This window comes from Schistocerca nitens, chromosome 2 (assembly GCF_023898315.1).
Source record: "Schistocerca nitens isolate TAMUIC-IGC-003100 chromosome 2, iqSchNite1.1, whole genome shotgun sequence".
NCBI lineage: Eukaryota > Metazoa > Arthropoda > Insecta > Orthoptera > Acrididae > Schistocerca > Schistocerca nitens.
The window spans coordinates 818,256,599-818,282,073 of record NC_064615.1 but is presented as its reverse complement, the minus strand read 5'-3'; the positions used below and the strand labels follow the sequence as shown (position 1 = coordinate 818,282,073).

Sequence of the window (25,475 nt, the reverse complement as noted above, 5' to 3'; positions counted from 1 at the left end):
TTACATGCTTCTGTTAGCACTTTACAACTAATAAATGCACTGTTTGTATCTTTTATTAGAGTGAGGGTAATTGCTACAGGAGAATAACAATAAATATTTGTAAGCCATCCCTTATTATTAACAGACAAGGTACTGTGGGAAAAAAAGTCCGTATTTGGAGACTTTAATAGAATAGATCATGCAGATTACATATTATTCTGAATGGTTTCTGAAAAATACCATATGTTCACTACATTTTATTTTGCTAGTGCCTTCCCCCACCCCCACCCCCCCCACCCCCCACCCTTGCAGTTCACACCTCTCCCACCCTCTCCTCCCTGTTCCCTTTGCTCCAAATGATTTTGCTTACACTGTGCTACCACAGAACAATTGATGAGCATGTTAGATTATCTCCTAGGTCGTTATATGAGCAAAGGTGTCTTTATAAAGAATTAACACAAAAGAAGAAGGGAACAACAACTCATATCTATTTGATCTTAGAAACCTATGTTGTAAAAACATCAATAAAAAAAGAACAGGCTTTATTAATTGTTTTTCAAAGTTTATTTGCTAATTTCACGTAGCTCTGCAGATCACCCCCTCCCAATTCACATCTCCACAGAACCTTCATCATGCACTGCTTCCCCACTTGCTCCAGTACCCATGCATCACATGCCTAGCCTGTAACACCTGCCAACTATCCCTCCCGCATTCCTAGCCAAGAAACAGGCTGCCTCCCTCCAAGCTACTAGCTATGCACCCCCAACCCCTCTTCCTGACTCTGCCTCTTTCTGCCTCCACCGATCCCACCTGATACAACCTCCACTCCATCCTAGTCCACCTACTGAACTGCACTGTGCATCCAGCCGACACTATGTAAGGACACAGTTTTGCATGTTTGTGCATATGTGTATATGTGTGTGTGTGGGGGGGGGGGGGAGTCTCTTATATTCTTGAAGTATTTAGTAACTACACAATTCGTAATAAATTTTCAACTAGTGAATTTGTATTTAACCCTTTCACTGCACATTTCCTCTCAGCGGCTCCCACCCTGTGCGCGTTATTTTCACCCGGTGCGTATATATATGACTGTAGCAGTCTACCTTTATTATTGAGATAAAAATGAGACCCAAAATCCGATATTGTCGTTGTAAATTGTTTCCTTTTTTAAACCATTGTTCAGAAAGTCTTATTTTGTTAAAAAAGGTACTTTATTAGGAGAAAAAATAAAATAAAACATATTACATTAGTATCACTTCAAAGTGTGATATATCACGAAAAAAATAAATAAATAAATAAAAATAAACATAAAGGCACATTACATTTTACACAAATGTATCTTGTCACTTCGTTTATCATGTTTTGCACATACAATACACCTTCTCTGGGTGGCCTTCTTCTTTGAAGTTCCTGGGATTAGCGAGATAAAGTGGCGCTCGGTTAGGCGTAAGGGATTGTCACCATCAGCCGATCTCCTTCCACGACGTCCCTGTATTTGCGGTTGGTGGTGAATCTCTAGGATCTCCTTGATAACTTTCTGTTGAAAATCAGATACTGAAATATTTTGTCTGGTTTGAGTTTTATATAATGCATGCGCACTCGGCAGAGACAGATCCACCAAATGAAAAAATACTTTTTTATACCATTTTACAGTTTTTCGCACAAATTCTACTGAACTTAGCATCATGTCGCTCCTGTCGACGGCCCCCATATTTTAAATGTAGCTTAGGATGCAAGCTGGGTTTGTTTTTGGTTCATTCGTGGTTCTGTTAATTTTGTCAGTCGCTGTAATTTCGCTTGTATGAAGAGTTGAAATCATCCTCACTTCCTGTTTGTCCTGCCACTTCAGAGCAAGAAGTTTATCTGTTGACATAAACTCGATCTCGCCTGTTCTAAGTTTTTTTGATAAAGCAGGCATGCCTTTGTGTTTTTTTTTTTTCTCACAGTTCCACAGGCATTAGCCACTCTGTCATGCAAATAAGAAAATAACGTTGGGCTAGTGTGCCAGTTGTCAACATGTGTGTGACCTATACCAAGGTAACTTTCAAGTGAAGTGAGAACAATGCTTCCAGGTATTCCAACATTTACACCAAAGTCAGTTTCTTTTTTTATGTCTGTTGCTGCACCCACATAAATAATAAAGTCAAGAATATAACCAGTTTCACAATCACATAACACAAAAAATTTTACACCAAATCTGTGGCGTTTGGAAGGAATGTACTGCTTGAAGGAGACACGACCTTTGAAGAGAACTAAACTTTCGTCAATGCACTAATTTTTAAAAGGATAGAAAGCACCTGGAAATACTTTTCTTAAGTGATCCACAATTCGACGTAATTTCCAGATTTTGTCATCTCCAGGGTCCTTACTGTTATCAGCAAAATGTAACATTCTAAGTAACAAAAGATATCTATCTCTCAGCATGATTTGCGCAAATATTGGAGTAGACAGTAACTGATCGTTGGTCTGATAACTGTTTATTTCATTTTTTCTCACTTGAGGCATCAGAAAATTTACAGCAAGGAAACAGTAAACGTCGTCACTGTTTGTGTTTTTCCAACGTCGCAGTCTTGATTTTCCACTGGCATCATTGCAAAGGTGTTCATAATATAAATTACATTGCTCAGCTATGTAGCTCACAATTTCTTGGCTAAAAAAAAAACTTGGAAGCAGTCGTATACAGTACATAAATCATCTAAATTGACAATTTTGCAACCGGAACCACTGTTATCGAAATTATACACTTCAGGGTCCAAATCAGAGTTTTTCCATCTAAAATCAACTGTTTTGTATCTCTTAGGAGATTTTTCAGGCATACACTCAGGCTCTTCTTCGGAATCGGAGAAAGAATCGACGATAACTTCAAAATCTGGATATGCATTTACTGGTTCAACGTTTGTTGGTTCACAAATATTTTTTATATTTGTGGTAACAGATTGATCTGCCAGCTTGCCGTCGTCATTATCTGTCCACCCATAATCAGCTGAATTGGGCATGATGATGTCCTCGTCGTCACTTTGGTTTAGAATACTCAGCAGCTCATCATCTGTAAACGGACGGTAACGTCGCGTCATTTTATTCGGTAACGTGGAAACGGCCGCACACAAACTAAGTAATATAGCGATACAAATGAACTCAGCAGAAAGAGAATTCAGCATACAATAATCGTTCAGGTATTTCCTAGTATTCCAATAATTAAACTGCATACTTGCGCAACAATGACCTCTGACTCGCTGGCCCGATTGTCGGCATTATACATAACTATACAACTGTAGCAGGGAACCGCTGTAAGTATTTTTTATAGAAAATAGTATATATACGTCTGGAGCACTGAAACGATTAGCGTATATTTCCGTCGGGAGCAGTGAAAGGGTTAAACCACTATGACAACTATACACTTATTGGCATCTCTGTAAATGATTTTTAATACATAAATTACCAACTTAAATCATTCTTCAGAGTTAAAATGTTGGTCCTCATATATCTGGTTGTGAAAGTTTGTTCAAAGGCCTAAGAATGGAACCACGTCCAATAAATAATTGTGGTGGTCAAATGAACTGTTGGTTTATGAGAATTCTACCTAATCAGACATTGCAAATGTATGTCTCTGTTGCTCTCTGTGTCAATAGTTCCATTAACATTGAATAACAATGGCTTTAAAGCCTGGGAATTATTTAAACACACAAATCAGCCTACATTCATAATCGCAATTTGCAGTATATATGTTTCCATCACGCTCAGCAAACAGCTGAAAGACTGGTGTGACCCCACAGTGGTCCACAGTTTCAGAACCCCAGTCAAATCAGTCATAACACCAAAGGCAAAAAACAGTGGTCATGAATTATCAGCTGCCAAATGATGTATTCCCTACAGTACTGATTATAAAAGTAATTATGACAACACAAAATTTTCAGACTGTAACATAAGAATATTCCAACTGTCATTTCCCATTCTGATGGTCAGCATTTTGTGTTCAAGAGCTTTAAGCACAGAGAAATTTCTTTTTGCTTGCTTTGCTGACTATTTCAATGTCATTTGGCTATGGAGAAGTTTCTTTAAGAAGTTTGAGGAAATTCTGGCACTCATTTTTCTATATTTTTCGAAAATGGAGTCTTCAAAAATAAATACTATGTATCTACAATGAACAGTTAATATCTGTGGTCAAAACATGATAATCGTGTCAACTGCTAAGTGGTGTCGCCAAGTGTGTCTTATGCTAATTTACAGGAGGCGTGCAAAAATACGGGAACACCAACAACACCACACATCACATCAAAATGCCCAATTAGAGTAGGAAAACTGTTGGCATTCAAAACAACTTCCAGTAATTTTGGAATGGATAAATACAGCTACTATAGGGTCTTCAAGTGAATATTATACAATTCCCCCTGGCCAATAATGGCAAGTTCATGTAATGATGACGGAGGTGAGTAGTGATCACGGACCCTTCTCTCCAAAGTAGATCACAAAGGCTCAATAACATCGAGATTTGGTGACTATGGTGCCCATGGAAGATGCAAAAAGTCATCCTTGTACTTACAAAAGAGTCCTGGATGATGAAACCTGTGTTAACGGGGGCCCTTTTGTCTTGGAACACAGAATCACCACTGGGGAACAAATATTCTAGTAATGGACCTGATCAGTCAAAATGGTCACATCATTCTTGACAATACTGTGATCTTGCAGCCCATGGAATAGCATGATATGGCATCACCAGATCCCCATCATATTTCACTCTTAGCAGCAAGCTGTTTGGATCATAAATGAGAGAGAGAATAGGCCATACATGCCATACATAAACTTGGCCAGAAGTTGAAAACACTATGAAACAAGACTCATCCGACAAAATGGCTGTCTTTCTTTGCTCCGCATTCCAAGTTTTGTGGCTTTGGCACAACATTTCCTGTTATGGGTATTTGCATCACTAATAAGTGGTTTCGGAATTCCAGCTTGCCCAGCACTTCCAAGCTTATGAAGGGTTTGCAACATCCTGTTCTGCAGTGACTTTTTCAGCTGTTGTCCTATAATTTTTCCCCCAATCCTCTTCAATGACCATCTGTCACAATCGCTTAACACACACTTTCATCGGTGTTGTGACTTAGTGGATGATGTTTTTCCACTTTCCGTGTAAGTGATATAAATCTACGATACGGTACCTTCATTGTGGAAGCCTTCACCATACGAGTGCCAACAATTTGCCTGTGTTCAAATTCATTTAGCTCTGATATATTGCACTCACAACTACACATATCATTATTCTGACCATGACTGACGCTTGCAAGGTATTGAGGACACTGCACAGGTGCCTTCATGGCCAGATACGAACAATGCCACCTGCAGGCTTGGCTAGTCCATACTTTGTACAATCCTTGTAGACCAATACTGGACTGCGTTCAGTTGATCCAGGTTTAGTGTTATACAATATATCTAATATGTGAACCAGTTTCCTTTTCTGCACTAATATCAAAATTGCTGTCTAGCCAATGACATTTATACAGTCTGCCCTAAGATGAGCAATGTTCTCTTCAGAGTGAAGAAGTACACTGAGTCTGATAGTGAATTTTGTAAATTTTGTGTGAAATTCCAAATTTATTATGAATCACTGAAAATGTATTATGAACTGTTCTAAATATAACATGGAATACGAATGACATGAAGTCAAATGGAAAGAACTTAAAGCTTTCTGGTCAGAAAGCTTCCTGGTCAGACAAATATAAGATAACATCAGTAGCAGCACAAAATGGCATGATGGAAGAGGGATTATTATGCATACGAAGCTCGGGTGGAGAATGAGTAAGTGTGAACAGTTCAATGATAGAGTTATTGTCATCAGAATCAACAGTAATCCAACACCAACAGTAATAGTTCAGGTATACATGCCAACATCACAAACAGAGGATGAAGAGGTAGGAAAAGTATATTAGGACACTGTACGAGTAAATCAGTATGTAAGTGGCAATGACAATCTAATAATCATGGGGTTTTGGTACATGACAGAAGGAGAAGGAGAAGGAAAAGAAGAAAAAGTTATGGGAAATACGGGCTTGATGAGGAAAAAGACTGAGACCTGCAATAAATTGCAAATGGTAGTAGTGAATACAATGTTCAAACACCACAAGGGGAGGATGTATATATACTTGGAAAAGGCCAGGAGTTACAGGAAGATTCCAGCTGGATTACACCATGTTCTGGCAGATATTCTAAAATCAGATGTTGGACTGTTGGTCATTTGGAAGAATCAATGAAGTAGGATAATGAAGTACTGGGAAATGATTAAGTTCTCTAAGACTGTGAATACTGTCACACTGAATGCCATTGTAGGCAGTTCTAGCCCTTAACTCATGATATGTGGTCACTCAGTCTGCTTGAAAATCCTTGAACTCTCTCTCTAACACCAGTTCTTGCAGAATGCATCCATACCACCCTCTACCCTCCTTAAATCGACAACCATACAATGTTTTCTGTCACTTGTATTATTGCCTTCTTTGTTTGTTGTTGACACATGTTTGTTGCCACATATTGGGGTTTCCTAGGCTGCATCTCATGTGCTACATACACGTTTTCTTTGGTATAGCAGAACATTTATTCAGTGGAACTTGTCAGTTTTAACGACTCAAGTCTGATGAAATTGCTGGTTGGTGGATGAAGGAAGGTGTCAGTGATATAGATCAAGAAATAGACAAAGAAGACAGCAATTTTGTGTCAGCCAATGATCATAGTTCTGCTAGCAAACAAGAGTATCATTCAGAGGAAACAGTGCAGGGCAGTGGTAATGGGGACCTTTCTGTTGCTCAAATAAAATACTTTAAGTGCTAGTTGAAATCAAATTTTTTCTGAGTTGTAGCAAAGAAAACTGTAGATCCCAGCATTGAATGTCAGTTTTGCAGACTTTTTTTTACTACTAATCTAGTGCAATTTTTATGTGAAAGTTTAAACTCTGAAAATTTATATGAAAATTTACTTGCTGCAGAGATACTATAATTTTTCAGAATTTCAACTTTGGTTCTCTAACAGTTAGTTTATGTGTACCGTTTAAAACAAACACATGGAAGTATGTGAGATTGTGTGATAAAAACTAAAATACTGCAGGCTTTATTTAGTGCCATATCATGAGCAATGGCTATTTAAACAACATTTAAATAATTGTGAAAATAAATGTTATACCAGTTAAATTAAAAAATTAAAATAAATGAAGTCTTAAATCTCGTTTTAAGCACAGGAGTCTCAGGGACCACACCTCTTATTATATGTTGCAGGAAAGTCACCTCATCTATTCAGCACTAAAAAGGGTCATCACAGAAGTTAGGCTGACAAATATGGTACAAGAGCAGTAACTGTGAAGAAACCTTAGGTAACAGAAGATATACTGCAACTGATCAACCAAAGAAAGAAGAACAAAAAATGTTTAGGGAATGGCAGGAATACAGCAATATAGATCACTTAGGAAAATAGGAACTGCATGGTAGCCAAAGCAAAATGGTTGCAGAAAAAAATGTGAAGAAAGCAAAAACGAAATGGTCAGAAGTACCAATTCAGCACATAGAAAAGTCAAAACAGTCTTCTGTGATATTAAAAGCAGAGTTGGCAACATTAAGAGTGCAATGGGAATTTGAATATTAAATGCAGAGGAGAAGGCAGACAGGTACAAAGAGTACACTAAGGCCTCTACGATAGGAAGGACTAGTCTGATAACGTGACAAAAGAAGAAATGGAAGTCAATGTTGAGGGCACAGGGGATAGAATATTAGATCAGAGTTTAATATAGCTTTTGAAGACTTATGATCATATAAGACATAAGGGATTGATAACATTCTTTCAAAATTTCTAAACTCAATGGGTAATAGAAAAAGAAAATTGAGGATTTGTTAAATGACGATACTATGATCATACAGATATGCGTATGAATTATTTACAAACATAACAAGTTAATGTTTATTTCATTACTTATTTTAGCTACACAGAATATTAGTCTGCTATCCGATATTTTTCAAGATTTTATGAATGATTGACTGGAGAGATGCATCATATCCAACAGTAGGCACAACAGTTTAACAGTCAACAAAGATTTTGGTATATTTAGCTAATAATTATCTTAGGATGGTTAAAAGTTATATTTTTAACAATTAACTATAATACTTTTCCAAATAAAATATTCTGTTTTTCCCCATTTCCATAGCTGTGGTTTCTGAATATTACCTCACAACATGGTATTTCTGGTTCGGAGTCAGCTCTTCATCTTTCCTTGTTAACCCATCATGGAGGCTGAAGGCTAAGCTTGTAACCTTCTGAGTTATTACCATAAGTGGACCTAAACAAAAATTATTTGATGTTGCAATCAACATGATAACAATTCTTCCATGAGAACAGAAGACAAAAATACTGCCGTAAATTTGGTAATTAATTTCTACTCCTGTATTTTAGTAAGGTTTCTGTAACACATTTCAGTTATTTCTACCATTAATCATCTCTGCTATAAACAAAGTCAATATTCTTAATTCAACTTTAATACCATTGCATTTGACACATGGATCATCTTTTGTTCATAACATCAATAATAACATTCTGCTCACTTCTGTTTGTTATGTTAAAAATCTAAGTACACTCATTAAAACATTTCCATACTTCATCTGATAAAATGTAATTTATGTATGTATTGTACCTGTTATGTCTAATGTGTATGATCCATAGTCGTAGACCTGGCGGTGGAGGTGTATGCAAGACAGGTAGATCAGGGCAACTGCAAGCACCATCCTACAAAGAAAAGCAAAAGGATGGTGAATTGTGACTTACGAAATGATACACTGCAGAATATGAAAAATTCTCCAATATTCTGGTTACACTATTATCATTTCTTACACACTAAATGTTAATAAGACACAGTTTGTGCATCTCCAAGTAAGGAAAAAAGTTGAGGATCAATTAAGTATTACATTGAATGGTAGTGAGTTACTACAAATTGAGTCAACCAAGTTTCTGGGTGTACACATTGGCAACAGTCTAAAATGGTCTGAACATATTTTGCACCTCCACAAAAAACTCAGCTCAGCAACATTTCCTGTTCGTATTATTTCCACTGTATGTGACCGAGACACCATAAAAACTGCTTATTTTAGTTATTTCCATGCATTATTGCTGTATGGCATAGTTTTCTGCGGTAATCAGCCACTATCCAAAAAAATATTCATTGCCCAAAAGGGAGTTATCAGGATAATGAGCGGAGTCCAGCCTAGACATTCTTGTAGGAACCTTTTCAGAAAATTAGGGATACTGACAACTGCATGCAAATATATCTACTCCCTGTTATGTTTCATTGGTAAAAATGGACAATCATACAAAACCAATGATTCATACCATACCCATAATACCAGGAGGAAGATGGACCTCCATTATGAATCAAAAAACCTTGCTACTGTACAAAAAGGAGCCCCATTACATGAGCTGCAAGGTGTTCAATCCTCTCCCACCATCACTGAAATTACTTATCCACGAGCTTCTCAAATTTAAACAACAACTCAAACAATATTTATTAGATAATTCCCTCTATTCGGTAGAAGAATATTTCAGTAGAGTTAACTGTAATTGATTTTTTCATCTACTAATTTGATGTTTTATTGTGCATTATGATACTCACAATCACTGTTAACATTACTGTGTCTTTCATTTAGCTATTAAGATCTACCATATTTTTAATGTAATTTTTTCTGTACCTATTAATGTGTATTTTGTCTCATACCAGATATCCTCTTGCAAGAGTTACTTTTATGTATTCCTTTTGTATTATTTGTAATAATTCTGACATGTCCTACATCCATGCGAATGCCTCGCAGTATTGGATTTATGGGATATAAATAAATAAATAAATAAATAAATAAACATAAAATCGAATAAAAGATTACACACTCAGATGCCAACGATTAGCTCTACACATTTGTCAGCAGCACACAATTATGTATCAAATCTCTACTCATTATTGTGGCTTCACACGACTAAATTAATCATTTCAAATTCAAAATTATAACTTTTTAACTGAAATTATATCTCATCCAAGCTTACACAACTGATCTAGGAGCATACAAAATCTAAATGAAACCCTGAATTTACTATTAGTCCTATTTTGAATCAAACCAAATAACATTGCACTAATCAAATTACATAATGGGAATTCAGATTTTCTGTGCTGTCCTCTGATGAACATAAGTACAAGTACTGAAATGTAACTATGGCAATAAACACCTTTTTATGCCAAGTTTGTCTCCACTGCACAGAAGCTCCTTCATATGGTGGGTACTGTTTATCACGGCCATGCTATTTTCCTTATTGTACTAAACTAACTTCACATCTGATGGGTAGTTGCAAGCATTTTATATGGTCCCAGAATGAAATTTTCACTCTACAGTGGAATGTGCGCTGATATGAAACTTCCTGGCAGATTAAAACTGTGTGCCAGACTGAGACTCGAACTTGGGATGGAAGGTAGATGAGGTACCTGCAGAAGTAAAGTTGTAAGGATGTGTCATGAGTCATGCTTGGGTAGCTCAGTTGGTAGACCACTTGCCCACAAAAGACCAAGGTCCTGAGTTTGAGCCTCAGTCTGGCACACAGTTTTAATCTGCCAGGAAGTTTCATTTTACGTGGTCTTCTCAAGCGTGTATATACAGATCTCATGGGTGAGAAGTAACAGGATTTGTATTTGTCAATTATTCAGTATCCAAGTTTTGATACTTCCCTGGACAGATCAGAAGACATGTACTTCAGCAGGAGAATAACGTTATTTTAGTGATGGTTTAAGAAATCTCAGTTACGTTTTTAACAATGACAGAGAGCAACGGGGGGGGGGGGGGGGGGGGGGGGGGGAGAGTATACTGTTGTGACGTTAATACTCAGTAATTTCTTATTCTCTATTATATTGTGATTACACTATTTTTTATGAGATGAATCATTTTCTTTAGTATCACTTGAGAGGAAAGCTCAGTGATACTGGTTAACACTTGCACACAAAAGTGTCATTGTAAACATTCACAGTAAGTGTACTTTTAATTTTACATTAAAATATCTTTACGAGGAAACTTAAAATTGGTGGAAGGATGCAGAAGAAACATGTAGTACCTTCATAATGCAGGTTTTAATATACTGAAATGACAAAATCCAATTTGAAAACTGAGAAAAACTCACAAGGTCTGAAATGCAGTTGTACCATCGTCAGACTTAACACTTTCATCAGCCAATCTGTAAATACCATTTTCAGATTTGGTAGCATCAGAAAAAGATTATTTATTCCATTGAGGATAAAAAATTGTAAACACTGAAATTAAAGGATTCACATGGAATGGAATACTCATAAACAAATACCACATTAACTACATGTGAACAGATGCAAATCCTCAAGCAACAATGGAAGCAAGGTGGTCTGTCAGGTTTCTTCATCATGAGTGATTAATGGTGTGCTTTTTCGTGTTCATTGGAGTTGTAAAATGGAATCAGTAACTCAGTAGAACAACCAATATTACACTGTTAGTAGACATGAGGCACCAGGTTCACTTTTGTATCGTGTGGACAGAAAATGTGGGTGACAGATTCATACGGTCATACATTGTCTTGATAAATTAACAGGTGCTGTTTATCACCAATTCTGCACTGCACATAACATCCTAATGTACATACAAACTCCATAAATCACCATGGAATACCTGTAGTAACTACTTAGCACTGTAACTACTAAGCATTGGGGTTTCCTCCTATTCCAATCACACATGCAGTGCAGGAATAATGACTATTTAAATGCCTCACTGCATGCTGTAATTAGTCTAATTTTGTTTTTGCAGTCTACAGAAGTGACACACAGAGATCTCAAGTATATTCCTAGATTCTGCACTTAGTATTGTTTCTTAAAACTTTGTCTATTGGCTTTTGCTGCGTAATTGGTGTCTACCTCCAAGAGACAGCCAATACAGGTTCTTTCAAAATTTCTGTGATGCTCCCGCAAGAGCTAAACAAGCCTCATTACTCTCTCTGTTGCCCTTCTTTTATATGTTCAACACCCCCTGTTAGTCTCAATTGGTATAGGTCCCCACACTTTATCAGTTTCTTAAGATTGGTTGCACAAGGGAATTGTGAGCACACTCTTTTATAAACTGACTGCATTTTTCCAGTATTCAACCAATTAACAGCAATTTTGCCATTTTATTTACTTGCAACTGAGCCTATGTCATCATTCCATTTCATACCACTGCAAATTGATATACCCAGGTATTTGTATAAGCCGACTGATTCCAGTTGTGACTAACTGATATTTCGGTCATACGGTACTGTTTTTCTGCACAATTTTAGATTCCAGTACTTTTTAAAATGTATATTGCTGGATATTTATGGAGTTTTTTCAGATAGCCCTTTATTACAGATTAATATTGTCTGCTAGGTCATTAATATACAACATGAACAGCAAGGGTCCTAACACACTTCCCCGGTGATCCAGACGCCACAGCCTGTGAAATGAAGAGCTTTGTGTCGGGGGAGTTACTCAGCAATGGAGTTGTCCAGCCCTCAACCTATGACAACATACTGTCCCCAGCTCCACCACCCAATAGTTTACATCCCCTCCATCCTATAACGTCCTCCCCATTCTCATCTCCCACCCTATTTATTTGCAGCCCTCTGACAATGCATCTGCCCATCTTAACCCGCTCCTCTCCTTTATTGCTCCCTTTTTCCCCACCTCCCTGCCCCACAACCTCCTGATGCCACACCTGTTGCCAGTCAGGTCCCTGCACATTCACCAGACAGTGTTCGTCTCTCTCCCCACCTGTACACTACTATCCTTTCCCCTTCTCCACCCCCCTCCAGGTTGTTACTTGCTTCCCACATGATTTTGCATTCTGGCCTGAGATGCTGGAGTTGACAGTCATGTGTGCATGAGGTGCCCGTGTGTGTGTGTGTGTGTGTGTGTGTGTGGTGTGTGGTGTGTGTGTGGTGTGTGGTGTGTGTGTGGTGTGTGTTTGTGTGTGGTGTGTGTTTGTGTGGTCTGTGTGTGTGTGGTGTGTGTGTGTGTGTGTGTGTGATGTGTCCTCCTTACAGAAAGTAGCAATCTATCTTTACCTACATTATATCATTGTTACATTTCATCTTTACAGAAAGTAGCAATCTGTCTTTTCCTGCATTGTATCACTGTAATTCTTTTTCAAGGAGATCCCAAATGGTCTTCAACAGTTTCCTTTTTTCTCATTGTAAAGTAATGGTAATAGAATTGTTAACATAATGGAAGTTATACTTGTTACATAAATAATTCTCACCTTTGCATAATATGGGGATCCTGTGTCCGCATGACAATGTAGCAAAGTGCAGGTAAACCTGCAATGTGTAGTGCATGCCTGTGAAGGAAAAATAATGACCAATGAATGTGATACAAGGCTATCAATCAAGTGGTGGGCACACACACACACACACACACACACACACACACACACACACACACACACACACAGATGGTACCCATTTAAGTTAACAGCAAAAATAATAAATGTTTAGGCAAATAGGCTAGCACTGTCACATAGTATCAGAGATTAGGCCTACTTCATAAGATTTTGGACCAAAAATCATCACCTATGGAAACTAACTACAAAAAAGGGAAAGTGCACTCGTGATGTTGTCTACTGTTGCTTTGCATGCTGATGCTGGTAACAACTCGTGTGCTGGACTATGGGAACTGAGTACAACGAATTGAGAGTCAGTTGTTAGTAGCAAATTAGAATGATTGTTCACAATTTTCTACAGTTTGTTGATATAGTTCACAGTACATTGTTCCTTTTGGTTAGACTTTAATTACATTGCTGTAATTTTTGGTAAAACTGGAAATAAGACATACATGTAGGCTAGGGTGCAGTGATGAACGTGTATCTTGGGCTACACTAGACATCAGTCTATAGCAGCAAATGTATTTTCATGTTGAGGTTAGTTGGCTTTGCCAACTCAAAAGCAAACTATCACACTAATGTTATGTAGGCCTTGGGCTACACTACATTTCATTCTGCCAGTACATTTAGTTTTTTCCACTCATCAAGTAAGTACGAAAATCAGTAATCAACCTTAAAATTTGTAATGAGCAGATCAGTAAAAGTTATTCTGGTGCTCTCGATATGTACACATGTAATATGTACACATGTAATCAATTTTTTTCTTCTGCCAAAAGACATCATTAGATTCAACAATTTCCATTGGTTACCATATGCTATCACCCAGTTGGTCGTTGGCAAAGATCAGCAGCAACTAAATGCCAACTTCAGCATGCAACACTAGAGCCACTGGCAAGGTAAGTGCACTTCAGCTAAAAAAATGTTACTTTGAATTAAATATGGAAGACTGTACATTAAAGATGTTGAAATTGATCTTTGTCTCCCTATGTCCTCACAACAGATCGGTCCCTCTCATCCAGGGGTCTCAGTGACCTGCCCCTTCTTTCTATTGTTCCCCAATCTATCCCTTTTTCCTTCCTGTGGAATGAACTGAAATTTCAAGAATACAGGGCAGTTGATTGCACTTTTATGTGGATCTATTAACAGTATGAAGAAATTCACACTGTGAAAGTTAAGTAATGGCAATTACATAGTTTTCTCTAGTGAATTTTCCTTTTGATGCACATAAAAAATATGTAACACTCAAAAACAAACACACACACACACACACACACACACACACACACACACACACACACAAGTATGAATGATGTAAAGAAAGTCAATAATAGAGCTGCAAGGGAGAGCAGTTATGGTAATTTAATGGGTTTGGAATATCCTTTTCTGCACAAAAAAGAAAAAAATAAGAATTTTTGTTTGAGTTATGTTATGCATATTATTGTTTAACTATTAATGGAAGGTTTGACATTATGTCTCTGGGCAGTGTGCTAGGATTTTAAACTCAAAATCCCTCTTTATCTTTTTGCTATGGTACAAAGTCTCTGTAAAAGTTGGTTTAGCAACTCACCAAATGATTGTGTTTTTCTCAGTCCATAGTAAATGTAAAGTTTCCTCTTAAAAACATGATGCCCGAGTTCTGAGCCACAGTGGCAAAGACGAATGACAGTGCAGTGTGATTCTAATATACTGTTACATGTTCCAAAAATGCATGGCTGTTAGAAGCAATAACAGAAACAGGATTATTCCACCAGGATGAATGTTTAGGATTTAAAATTTGTCAGAAGAACAAATAGGTGGCTTGAATATCTGTATTTGATATTAAGGGATTCTTTTCCATTCAAGACCATGGTATTTCACTGATTCAATGAATTCAGAAATAAAAGAATGTGAAAATCAGTTACAGCATCTAGCAGTAAGGTATTTTATACTGACAAATTACAAACTGAAAAATTATTAGAAATCAGCAGCAAATAAAATGGTTGGAACAACAGTACCAACAAATGGGACTGGTTAGTGAGACATCTGCATGCGGGACTGGTTAGTGAAACATTTGGTACAGCATCCAAGAACAGCTAACTTGCTACTGGAAGGGGTCTCAAAGAGGCAAATTGTAGGGGTAGATAAAAATTAAATTATGTAAACATGTTACAGTGGATGTTGTGTGTAACAGATTTATAGAAATGAACAGATCATCACAAGATAAGATGAGTTAAAAGTCAGCATCAATCTACACAAAGACTAACATGTTGCAAGAGAGTCATCAAGTTAGAAAGGTTCATAGCCCATGGATGCCTCAGTGTCTAATCCAGAAAATGGTGGCAAAGCACTATGAATTTCATGTGTTAAAGATAGCATTCAGCATTACAGTAGAGTGAAGAATGTCAGGAGTGTATACCAATAATGATGTGTACTTTCTCCAGTGCAAGTGAACACACTGTCACAATCAGACAAGTGTAAGGCAGGGTTGTAACCACTGATTAAGATGTTGGAATATGTTATTCCAAACTATTTCCAGGAAATTGGAATTCTGACCTAGTAGTAGTGGCTCCAGGTTAGAAAAACTGAAAATGGCTTTTGTTACAAACAAAAGAAATGAGAATTACCTTTCCATGAATGCATATAGTGGAGGCTTTACAATAAGAGATGATGCACTGGACTACATAAGCTGATGAACACTTAGTGAATATATGAAGGTCCAAAGACTAATGCTGTGTAGTATGTTACTGTATTATGGAACACATTTTCTCAAATTATAACTCTGACACTGCCAGCCTCCTTAGCTGAGTTGTCACTGCAGCTGACCACCTTGCGGAGGACCCATGTTCAATTCCTGGAACTGGTACGGATTTTTCCTTGGTGGGAACACTGAAACAGGGTGCACTTAAGTCTCATGATGCAAAATGAGGAGCTATTTGGCTGAGTATTAGTGTCTCAATGTCACGAAAAGTGATAATGGCCAAGGGATCAGATGCTGACCCTACAATCCTCCATACCATGTCCAATGATGCCAATGGCTGAGGATAACATGGCAGTCAGAAGGTACTGGGGGACCTGATAGAGCCTGTGAATGGAATTTTAAGTTACACTTACATAACTAAGACATTAATATTTTTGATAAGTTCATACTTTTTTGAGTTTACTCTATAATCCATGGTACCAAGTGATTTTTCTCTTGTCACAGACAAAAGAAATCTGAATGACCTTTCCAAGAATGCAAATAATGGAGGCTTTATAATAAGAGTCAATGTACTGGACCACATAAGCTAAAGTAAAATAATTAGTGAATATGTGAAGGTGAATATTTTGTAAAGTATGATTTTGCATTCCCTTTTCAAAACTTTTGAAGTGTTTTTCCTATACAGGATTAGTTGTAAGTTCATGAAACCTTCGAACACTTAACAGGAGAGAAATATTAAGCTTTCAAGTTTTACTATGCGGAATTGTGTCAAACTGAAATTGAGATAGCACTGCACATTTATGTGACAGATTGCCAGACAGTTGGGCTGATGTAGTCAACACCTGCATTCAGCTGTGTCATTAGCCACTTTCGAAATGTATCCAAGTACCTCAGCTTTGTGACAAAAGGGTCTTGAAATGGAAATAGTATATATACCTCTTTTGAAGAGGTACAGAAAACATTGAAATAAATATGTAAAATGAAGTTGCAACAAAGAGCATGGTGAAATTAACTTTTATCACAGATCAAGACAATATTCTGTATGAAGATTCTAATATCAGTCTTTGCACTTCACAGGAAACAACTAATTTGGTCATCTGAGTTAGTCTAATGTATTATGCCCCACTGAAAGCTTCACCCTGAAAGTACCTTTCTTTACTCAGTAAGTTGTACTATAAAGTATGGTTTGGGAAAGTAGAGGAGAAACCAGTTGGTGGACTGAAACTCTGAATTAGGATAGGGTGGGGGAGGGGGGGCATGCTTGGGTGGATCAGCTGGTAGAATGTTTCTTGCAAAAGGCAAAGATCTGGATGCAACTCCTGATCTATCATACTATTTGACTGAGCTTTGAAGAGGGTTCATAGCCAAAAAATAGAGTTTTCTTGTTCACTGTCAAAGGAATTAAGATGAAGAAAGTGTGGGGTAAATGTAAGTAACTTTCATCAGGTGTCATAGCAAATCAATGAATGTGCCAGCTACAAACTTCAAATGCTGCAATCAATGGAACTGAAATTCTATGGAAAAGTCTCCTTTTAATCGTACCATGTTTAGTTTTTGCAGTTAATTTCTTCCCAGGACTGGACCTGATCCTCATCTCAACTACTCTTCCTCCTCCATATTATTATTGTTCAAAAATGAATTTTAATACCTTTACTGTCGTTTGATATGGAAGAAATGCAAATTCACCTCACACCATACCACCTTCCTCCACTCTCTGGCTATAAAGCGACAAAGCGATAGAGTGTGTGGGGGGGGTTTTAGTTTGATAGTTGCCCACTAGTTTCTACAGACAGAGTATTTTTGGTTCTTTCTTCTTTTTTTATCACAAAACTGAAGATGAACAGAAAAAAATTCAAATAAAATATTTTCATTTAAATTCATTTATAATCCAGGATGCGTTGAGGGCATAGGATGGAATAAATATTCAGTTATATGCTGCAGTGCATATTGGTATTAGAAATGTAAATGCAAAAGAGAATCTCACAAGCTACTAGTGCTTCTCATTGATGCTGCAACACAGAACTTACTTGCCAAAACAGAAGTACCCAAATGCAAGCCCCAAGAACAATCCAAATGCATGGCGGGTTGCTGGGCTGGTGCTTGATGGATGGAAAACACTTCTAAATAGTGGTGCCAATGCCAGAGCAAGGAACTGGCTGACCAGAAAATTAACCTAAAAATTACAAATTACTGTTAATACCACAGTTACTCAACATTCAAGAAGTTTTTGTGAGTACATATTATGACAGAAAAAGGCAACATGTCTAACTAGAGCAACATTATTTGTTCAGGGCCTCTGAGTTTCTGTTTCGTGGCCCAGATTAATACATAGTCCACATATCATTTTTTTTATCTGCATCTAGTAAAAAACATGCTATGATGGATTGCTACTACATACAGCTTTCTGTTATGAACGGTACACGTAGCTTATGAAAAACTTCCATTTTACAAAATGAATGAATCTACAAAAAGTTAAACTGTACTTCAGTTCCACCTATGCAATGTGCGCATTCTCTCTAATTTTATCTTTATGACAGAAAGTGATACATCAATTTAATGAAAAATGACAATCTTCATCTTGGGAAGACACTTTTGTTAGGTTAATGAGAATGTAAAACATCTCTTTCCAAATCAGTATGATTAATCATACAAATGATCCATGAAACATGAAACTTAACCAACAAACTAACTAAAAATAATGATTTTTATTCTTTTATTTGCTGGATGATAATCACTGTTTCACTGTTGCAATTAGCAGTTCTGGTGGTCATCTGCAGCCACCACCAATTCTGTAAATGGGAACCAAAACTAGAAATGTAAATAACATATGAGGAGGATACTAAAGTGTCATACCACTTATAGCAGCACAATATGCCTCATAACGCAGATGCACATGCTTCTTATATTGTAATAATGGTATCATACTTTCAGTCTTCTTCTTCTTCTTCTTCTTCTTTTCCTTCTTCTTCTATGTTGTAATACGTTTTTAGTTCATTTAGTTTTCTTTACATCTGATCATGGCTATATATTAAAGGCAATACTACTAAGTGTTATCAATAGATCTGTATGCAGATGTACATGAAATAATAAAAAAGAGAATGCTGAAACTGTCAGTATGGTTCTTCCTCAAAATCCTGCTAAATCTATTATAACACAGTAAGCACATTTGAGCACTGCACATTTCACCACACAAATTAGTGGTAAATGACAAGGAAAGGTAGCAAGAAAGGAATTTGCTTATTAGGTACTGTATACTATACAGGATGTAAGAATACAACACTCACAAACTTTAAGACATTGTAGTTAGTGTCTTGAGGAACAGAACGAGAATAGGAAGCCATCTCTGAAAATATTATCCAAAGTGGCTGTAGAGCATCAGAATATACGGACTAATGCCAGCTGCTAGGCCATACCTTTCGCAGCAAATTTAGACTTGTAGACACAGCACTGCTGTGAGATGCAAGGGCACCATTATGATTCTTTGTAGGTGTTGAGGGAAGGTGGGAAGCGACTAGACTTGGAACTATGGAGTATTTTTAATAGTTTGGAAGACAAATGACGACTTGTAAGTAGCCATAAAGAAGTTCCGTATCCCAGTTAAAAGCCTATATAATACTGACTATTACATCATTTCCTTAAAATAAAAACACCTGACTACATTATATTTTGTCCTTTCCCTGGGAGCGATAAGGGGGAGGCGTGGCAGTAAGTCAACAAACAAATGAACATATGGTCCCAAAAGAGTCCCATTCCCACAATTTTAATGCTCTACAATGTTCTTGCATGACATTTCAAGGCATAGGTTCCTACTCAGATTTGTTCTTCAAGATACCCTCAGGAAGCCCTCCCTCCAAGTCAGGCAAAATCGTTTTGGTAAATTATGTATATTAGATACTGAAGGCAGATTTCTTCCATGACTGGAGACAATAAGAATGCGTAAAGATCCACCTTTTACTTTTAAGTTGTGTCAGATAAATTAGGCATGTTTCCATGTAACAGCAATGAATCTCATCCTTAAGATTATTTAAAGTGTCAAGAGAATATTAAATACACAAGAACAATGAAATCTTTAACTCATTTGTTAAGAATAATTCAGTAAAATGGCTCTTCACTGACAACAGGTCATACTTTTTGGTGTCACTGATCATTATGAAGTACAATGGCTTAACAGCCTTTCATTATGTTGAACTGATTCAAGAGAGCAGATAATGTACACTGAAGCACCAAAGAAACTGGTATAGGCATGTGTATTCAAATACAGAGATATGTAAACAGGCAAAACATGGCACTGTGGTCGGCAACACTTACATAAGACAAGTGTTTGGTGCAGTTGTTACATTGGTTAGTGCTGCTACAATGGCATGTCATCAAGATTTAAGTGAGTTTGAACATAGTGTTATAGTCAGCAAAGGGACACCGCATCTCCTAGGTAGTGATGAAGTGGGGATTTTCCTGTACGACCATTTCACGAGTGTAATGCGAATAATAGGAATCTAGTAAAACATCAAATCTCTGACACTGCTGCAGCCGGAAAAAGATCCTGCAGGAACTGGACCAATGAAAGTGAAGAGAATTGCTCAACATGACAGAAGTGCAATCCTTCCGTAAACTGCTGCAGATTTCAATGCTGGGCCCTCAACAAGTGTCAGCGTCCGGGCGCTAATGACCGTAGCAGTTTTGCGCCCTAAAACCATAACAAAAAAAAAAATTTCGGATTCGAACACCGACTCGGGTACTCTTGATGACTGCACGACACACAGTTTTACACCTCGCCTGGGCCCATCAACATCAGCATTGGACTGTTGAGGACTGGAAACATATTGCTTGGTCAAATGAGTCTCATTTCAAATTGTATCGAGCAGATGGATGTGTACGGGTATGGAGACAACAACATGTATCCATGGACCCTGCATGTCAACAGGGGACTGTTAAGCTGGTGGAGGCTTTGTAATGGTGTGGTGCCTGTGCAGTTAGAGTGATATGGGACACCTGATAAGACTGACAGGTGACATGTACATAAGCATCCTGTCTGATCACCTGCATCCATTCATGTCCATTTGGCATTCCGAAGGACTTGGGCAATTCCAGCAGGACAATGCGACACCCCATATGTCCAGAGTTGCTACGGAGCGGCTTCAGAAGCACTCTTCTGACTTTAAACACTTCTGCTGGCCTCTAGACTCCCCAGATATGAACATTATTGAGCATATCTGGGATGCCTTGCAACGTGCTGTTCAGAAGAGCTCTCCACCCCCTCACACTCTTACGTATTTATGAACAGCCCTCCAGGATTCATAGTATAAATTCCCTCCAGCACTACTTCAGACATTAGTCGAGTTCATGCCACGTAGTGTAGCAGCACTTTTGCGTGTTCGCAGGGTCCCTAGACGATATTAGGCAGGTGTACCAGTTTCTTTGGGTTTTCAGTGTAAAATAAGTTGGGAATGACTAAGAGAAATCTAGAAATTTTTACTTCTAATTGTTGAGTTGGGTTATGGCAGACAGTTAAGTACATCAAGATGAACTATATATAATTAGCTGGAAATGGTAAATGCGAATTGTTAAGTTTCCATTTTTTAGAAATATGTTGAAGGCATGTTGGATGGCAAATGAGATAGTAAACTGTCCATCTGACAGTTCATCTTCGTGTACCTATGTGCATTACCCAACTTAACAACAAGAAGAAAGAATTGTTAGATTTCTCCCGTGTACTTGATCATTGGCAAGTTATTTCACAAGGCTTTGATTCATAAATTTCGATTTGTTTATGGCTGGGAAGAATTTTACAAAGAGGACGGATCAGTTGATAGGACACATCCTGAGGCATCAATAAATCGCCACTCTGGGAATGAAGGAAGTAGTTCGTGTAGGGGGGGGGGGGGGGGTGAAATTTATAAGGTTGACTACGGGAAGCAGATTCAAATTGATGTAGCTTGTAGTAGAAGTGAAGTGAAGTGGCTTGCACAGGATACACTAGTTTCGAGAGCTGTTACAAACCAGTCTTGGGACTTCAGACCGCAACAATAACACAATTGTTAATGTCATTCAATGGTCACAGGCCGCGCAGAATACGTAGGTCAGTATATGCGCAGTCGGCGGGGCACGCAAAGGGAGTGTGGCAGTGGTGAGGGTTACGAGCAGGCACTATAGAGGACGCGATGGGCGCTGGCGGGGGAGTGGAGGGTGGGGAGCGTCATTCTAAACTAAAGCCTACGCTCACATTTTTTGTAAATATTAAGTAAAGGCCATCCACACCCGCATTTGCATGGTGATCGTTCCAAAACATCTACTACCACCTCTGCTCCAATGAAATGAAATGATCGCATGGAATTGTTGGCCGGGAGGCCCCTTTCGGAGGAGTTCGGTCGCCGTATTGCTAGTCTTTTTAGGTGACGCCACATCGGTGACTTGCCGGGAATCGAACCCGGGCCCGCTGCGTGGTAGGGGGTAACGCTATCTCTACGCTAAGGAGACGGACATCTCTGCTGTAATTAGTGTCTAAAAAGAAGTCCGCTGCAAATGCAGCGATTTATTTTCACTTGGCTTGTCAACGATTTGTAACTTTCAGAGAAGCGTCGAGAATGGTGAATTTTGGGCGAAACCTCCATATTTCTCTTGCTGCCATGTTAAAATTTGCTTCTTTTGCCAAAACGCAGCGGAGTTTACACAGTGTCACCTAACATTTTGTGCAGCCGCAATTGCAAGAGAATTCTGAAACAGTTTTATGACGTTTATTAAGCGAGAAATGCAAGTCAATAGCTTATGAAAAGGATATTCTCGGTAAAAAAAAAAAGTATTCACCCAGAATTGGGTAACTTTGATAGCATTGGGTGTGGCAGACGTTAAATCCTTCTTGTTACAGCCGGTTGGGCGTGAGTTACATTTGAAGAGGTGCCGGGTTGTCTGAAATTCACCGCATTCGCACAATGTTGTGTGGGGTAGGTACAATATTCTAGTGCAAATCCATTCCAGAATATTTCAAGTATCCTGTCAGCTTGTTTATTTTTCAGATAGAATGAACACACTTGCGTTTTCTTAGGACTGGGTGCGAGCTGATTCTTTTCATAGAAAGTACCAAGCTGTTGTAGACCGTGTGTAAACATTATATCTACATCTTCAAACCGATTGCCCTGGGCAGCAAGAGCAAGGTCATCGACATATATGAAGCTTTTGCGTCCTTGAGTCTGTCGTTAGTGGAACAACATAGCGGATAACGAAATTTTGCATAATTACCACACGGTAAAATACTCTCTTCTTCGCTTTCTATCATTTGCTGAAATTTCGTTTCGATACCTCAAACTGTTTTTGAAATATGAGGAGTGTTATGGATATTTCACTCTGGTTTTATCGCTGGCGCGGTGCAGTCGCAAATGAGTGTGGTAAATCAGATTGATTTTGTCGAGCTTGGTGACAGATACAGACAGGTCTAAGGAAAAATTAGATATGTTTGTTAAGTTTCATATGCAGCAACATATTATGTAATATGCACCACGCGCAAAAATCAAAGCGACCCCTATTTTGTATTTCAAACTTTTTCGAAAATCGCGCAGCATCTCATTTCCTAATGTAATCCCCACAGCATCACCCGATTTAATTCGACTACATTCCATTATCCTTGTTTTGCTTTTGTTGATATTCATCTTATATCCTCCTTTCAAGACACTGTCCATTCCGTTCAGCTGCTCTTCCAGGTCCTTTGCTGTCTCTGACATGTCATAATGATGTATGACAACGTAAAAATTAATCTATTATTTAGCACAATGTCAAGGTTGGCTCTTGACGTCTCTCATAATACTGTCATGTAAACAATGGTGAAGGACACAATACTGTTTTCTTGCTTAAAGGAGTCTTTACATTTACCTTATTCGCAACAAATTTTGAAGGGCATTTGCATTCAGGAACATATTCAGGATCTTTATGCAATGCGTAGTTAATGCATCCACATAATCATCAGATTTGTACAGCACGTTCCTGAAAAGGCATTTTTATAGGGCGAACACTGCACATGTTATTATACTACTACTTAGCACCCATGTGTTTTTTTTTTTTTTTTTTTTGTGCACTTAATACCACTGTTTACATGCACACGTCCTGACCAAAATTGCCATTAGTGAGAATCTGAAATTTGAGACAGAGCTGCCATTTCTCGTTTTATCGTGAAGTTATTAACTAATATGAATAAAGGACATCATGAATCATGTTTCTTATCGAGTATCCCTTACCACTGTTTTCAGAGGTGGTCTTCGTAATATACATATTTTGTAATGCACTGAAATTTGGCTAAGAAGTGCGTATGCTAAGATAAATCATAAAAATGTCCATAAAGTGCATCGTAAATACACTTTCAGAAAAATACTTGAAATACTGGACAGAAGTTGGTAACAATAGGTGTTGACAGATTGCAGTAGATGGCGGAACGAGTGAGAAAGCTGCGGTTGTATACGGAACATCATGATGTTAAGGGTATGAAAATACGAGGCAGTATAATGAAATATAGTTTTGCAGACTGCTGTCGTATAAAACAGAATGTTCCGTGAAATTTAAGTCTTTTTCTTAGCTTCATGCCTAACCACCACTTTGGAAAACGGGATTTCCTGAAATTGACCCGCAAAGTTTTTGAAACGATCATTTCAAATAGGACTACTGCGAGTGAGCGACCAAAAAGCAACTTTCCACCCCAATCTAGCTCTCGGGCTACGCTACCAATCAGTCCGTCACCATACCCACCTTTCTTCCGCGTTAGTTCCCACATTTACCAAAAGAAGCGCTACTTCCGTCGGTTTGTGACACGTTTTTTCTTTGTTTAGTTCTTTTTAAATCCGCAAGTCTTACCGCTGCTCGTAGCTCATACTGCCAACTTTCCTTCAGTCCGGACATACCCGAAGCCATACGAACCGGGGACGCATTTTAAACAAAATATTTTCTTGAACGTAAATGTGTCTATTCAATAAAAGAACTAAAAAGGACTAACTCTCTGCGCTAGACTATAAAACGAAATTAGGCTCGACAGCAAAATCTTCAAGCTATTATAGTATGTCGATGTTTTGTAAGCAGTGAAGCCGGCCGGAGTGTTCGAGCGGTTCTAGGCGCTACAGTCTCGAACCGCGCGACCGCTACGGTCGCAGGTTCGAATCCTGCCTCGGGCATGGATCTGTGTGATGTCCTTAGGTTAGTTAGGTTTAAGTAGTTCTTAGTTCTAGGGGACTGATGACCCCAGATGTTAAGTTCCATAGTGCTCAGAGCCATTTGAACCATTTGTTACAAACTACGGCGTGCACACACTTTATTCAACATGTCAACGTCAGATATTCGGATTTAGGTTACGACATATTAGATACGCCTGCCATCATTGGCGATGGTGTGGCGCAGACGAATCGCGAAATTCTGCATGACCCGCTTATTTGTCGGAACAT

At 38.2% G+C, this 25,475-nt stretch overlaps 1 protein-coding gene across 2 annotated transcripts in view; it reads right to left on the bottom strand.

The window, feature by feature from the left end:
- Window positions 1-25,475, bottom strand: part of LOC126234653 (lysophospholipid acyltransferase 6) — a 151,304-nt gene that overhangs the window by 23,712 nt on the left and 102,117 nt on the right. The window contains exons 2-5 of one of the 2 annotated variants that reach the window (XM_049943385.1): window positions 18,090-18,235; window positions 13,266-13,343; window positions 8,639-8,730; window positions 8,176-8,287 (exon numbers count right to left, since the gene is read on the bottom strand). In XM_049943385.1, the coding sequence (XP_049799342.1) occupies window positions 8,176-8,287; window positions 8,639-8,730; window positions 13,266-13,343; window positions 18,090-18,235 (428 nt within the window). The remainder of the gene's footprint in view (window positions 1-8,175; window positions 8,288-8,638; window positions 8,731-13,265; window positions 13,344-18,089; window positions 18,236-25,475) is intronic. The other variant, XM_049943386.1, reaches the window with a different exon arrangement.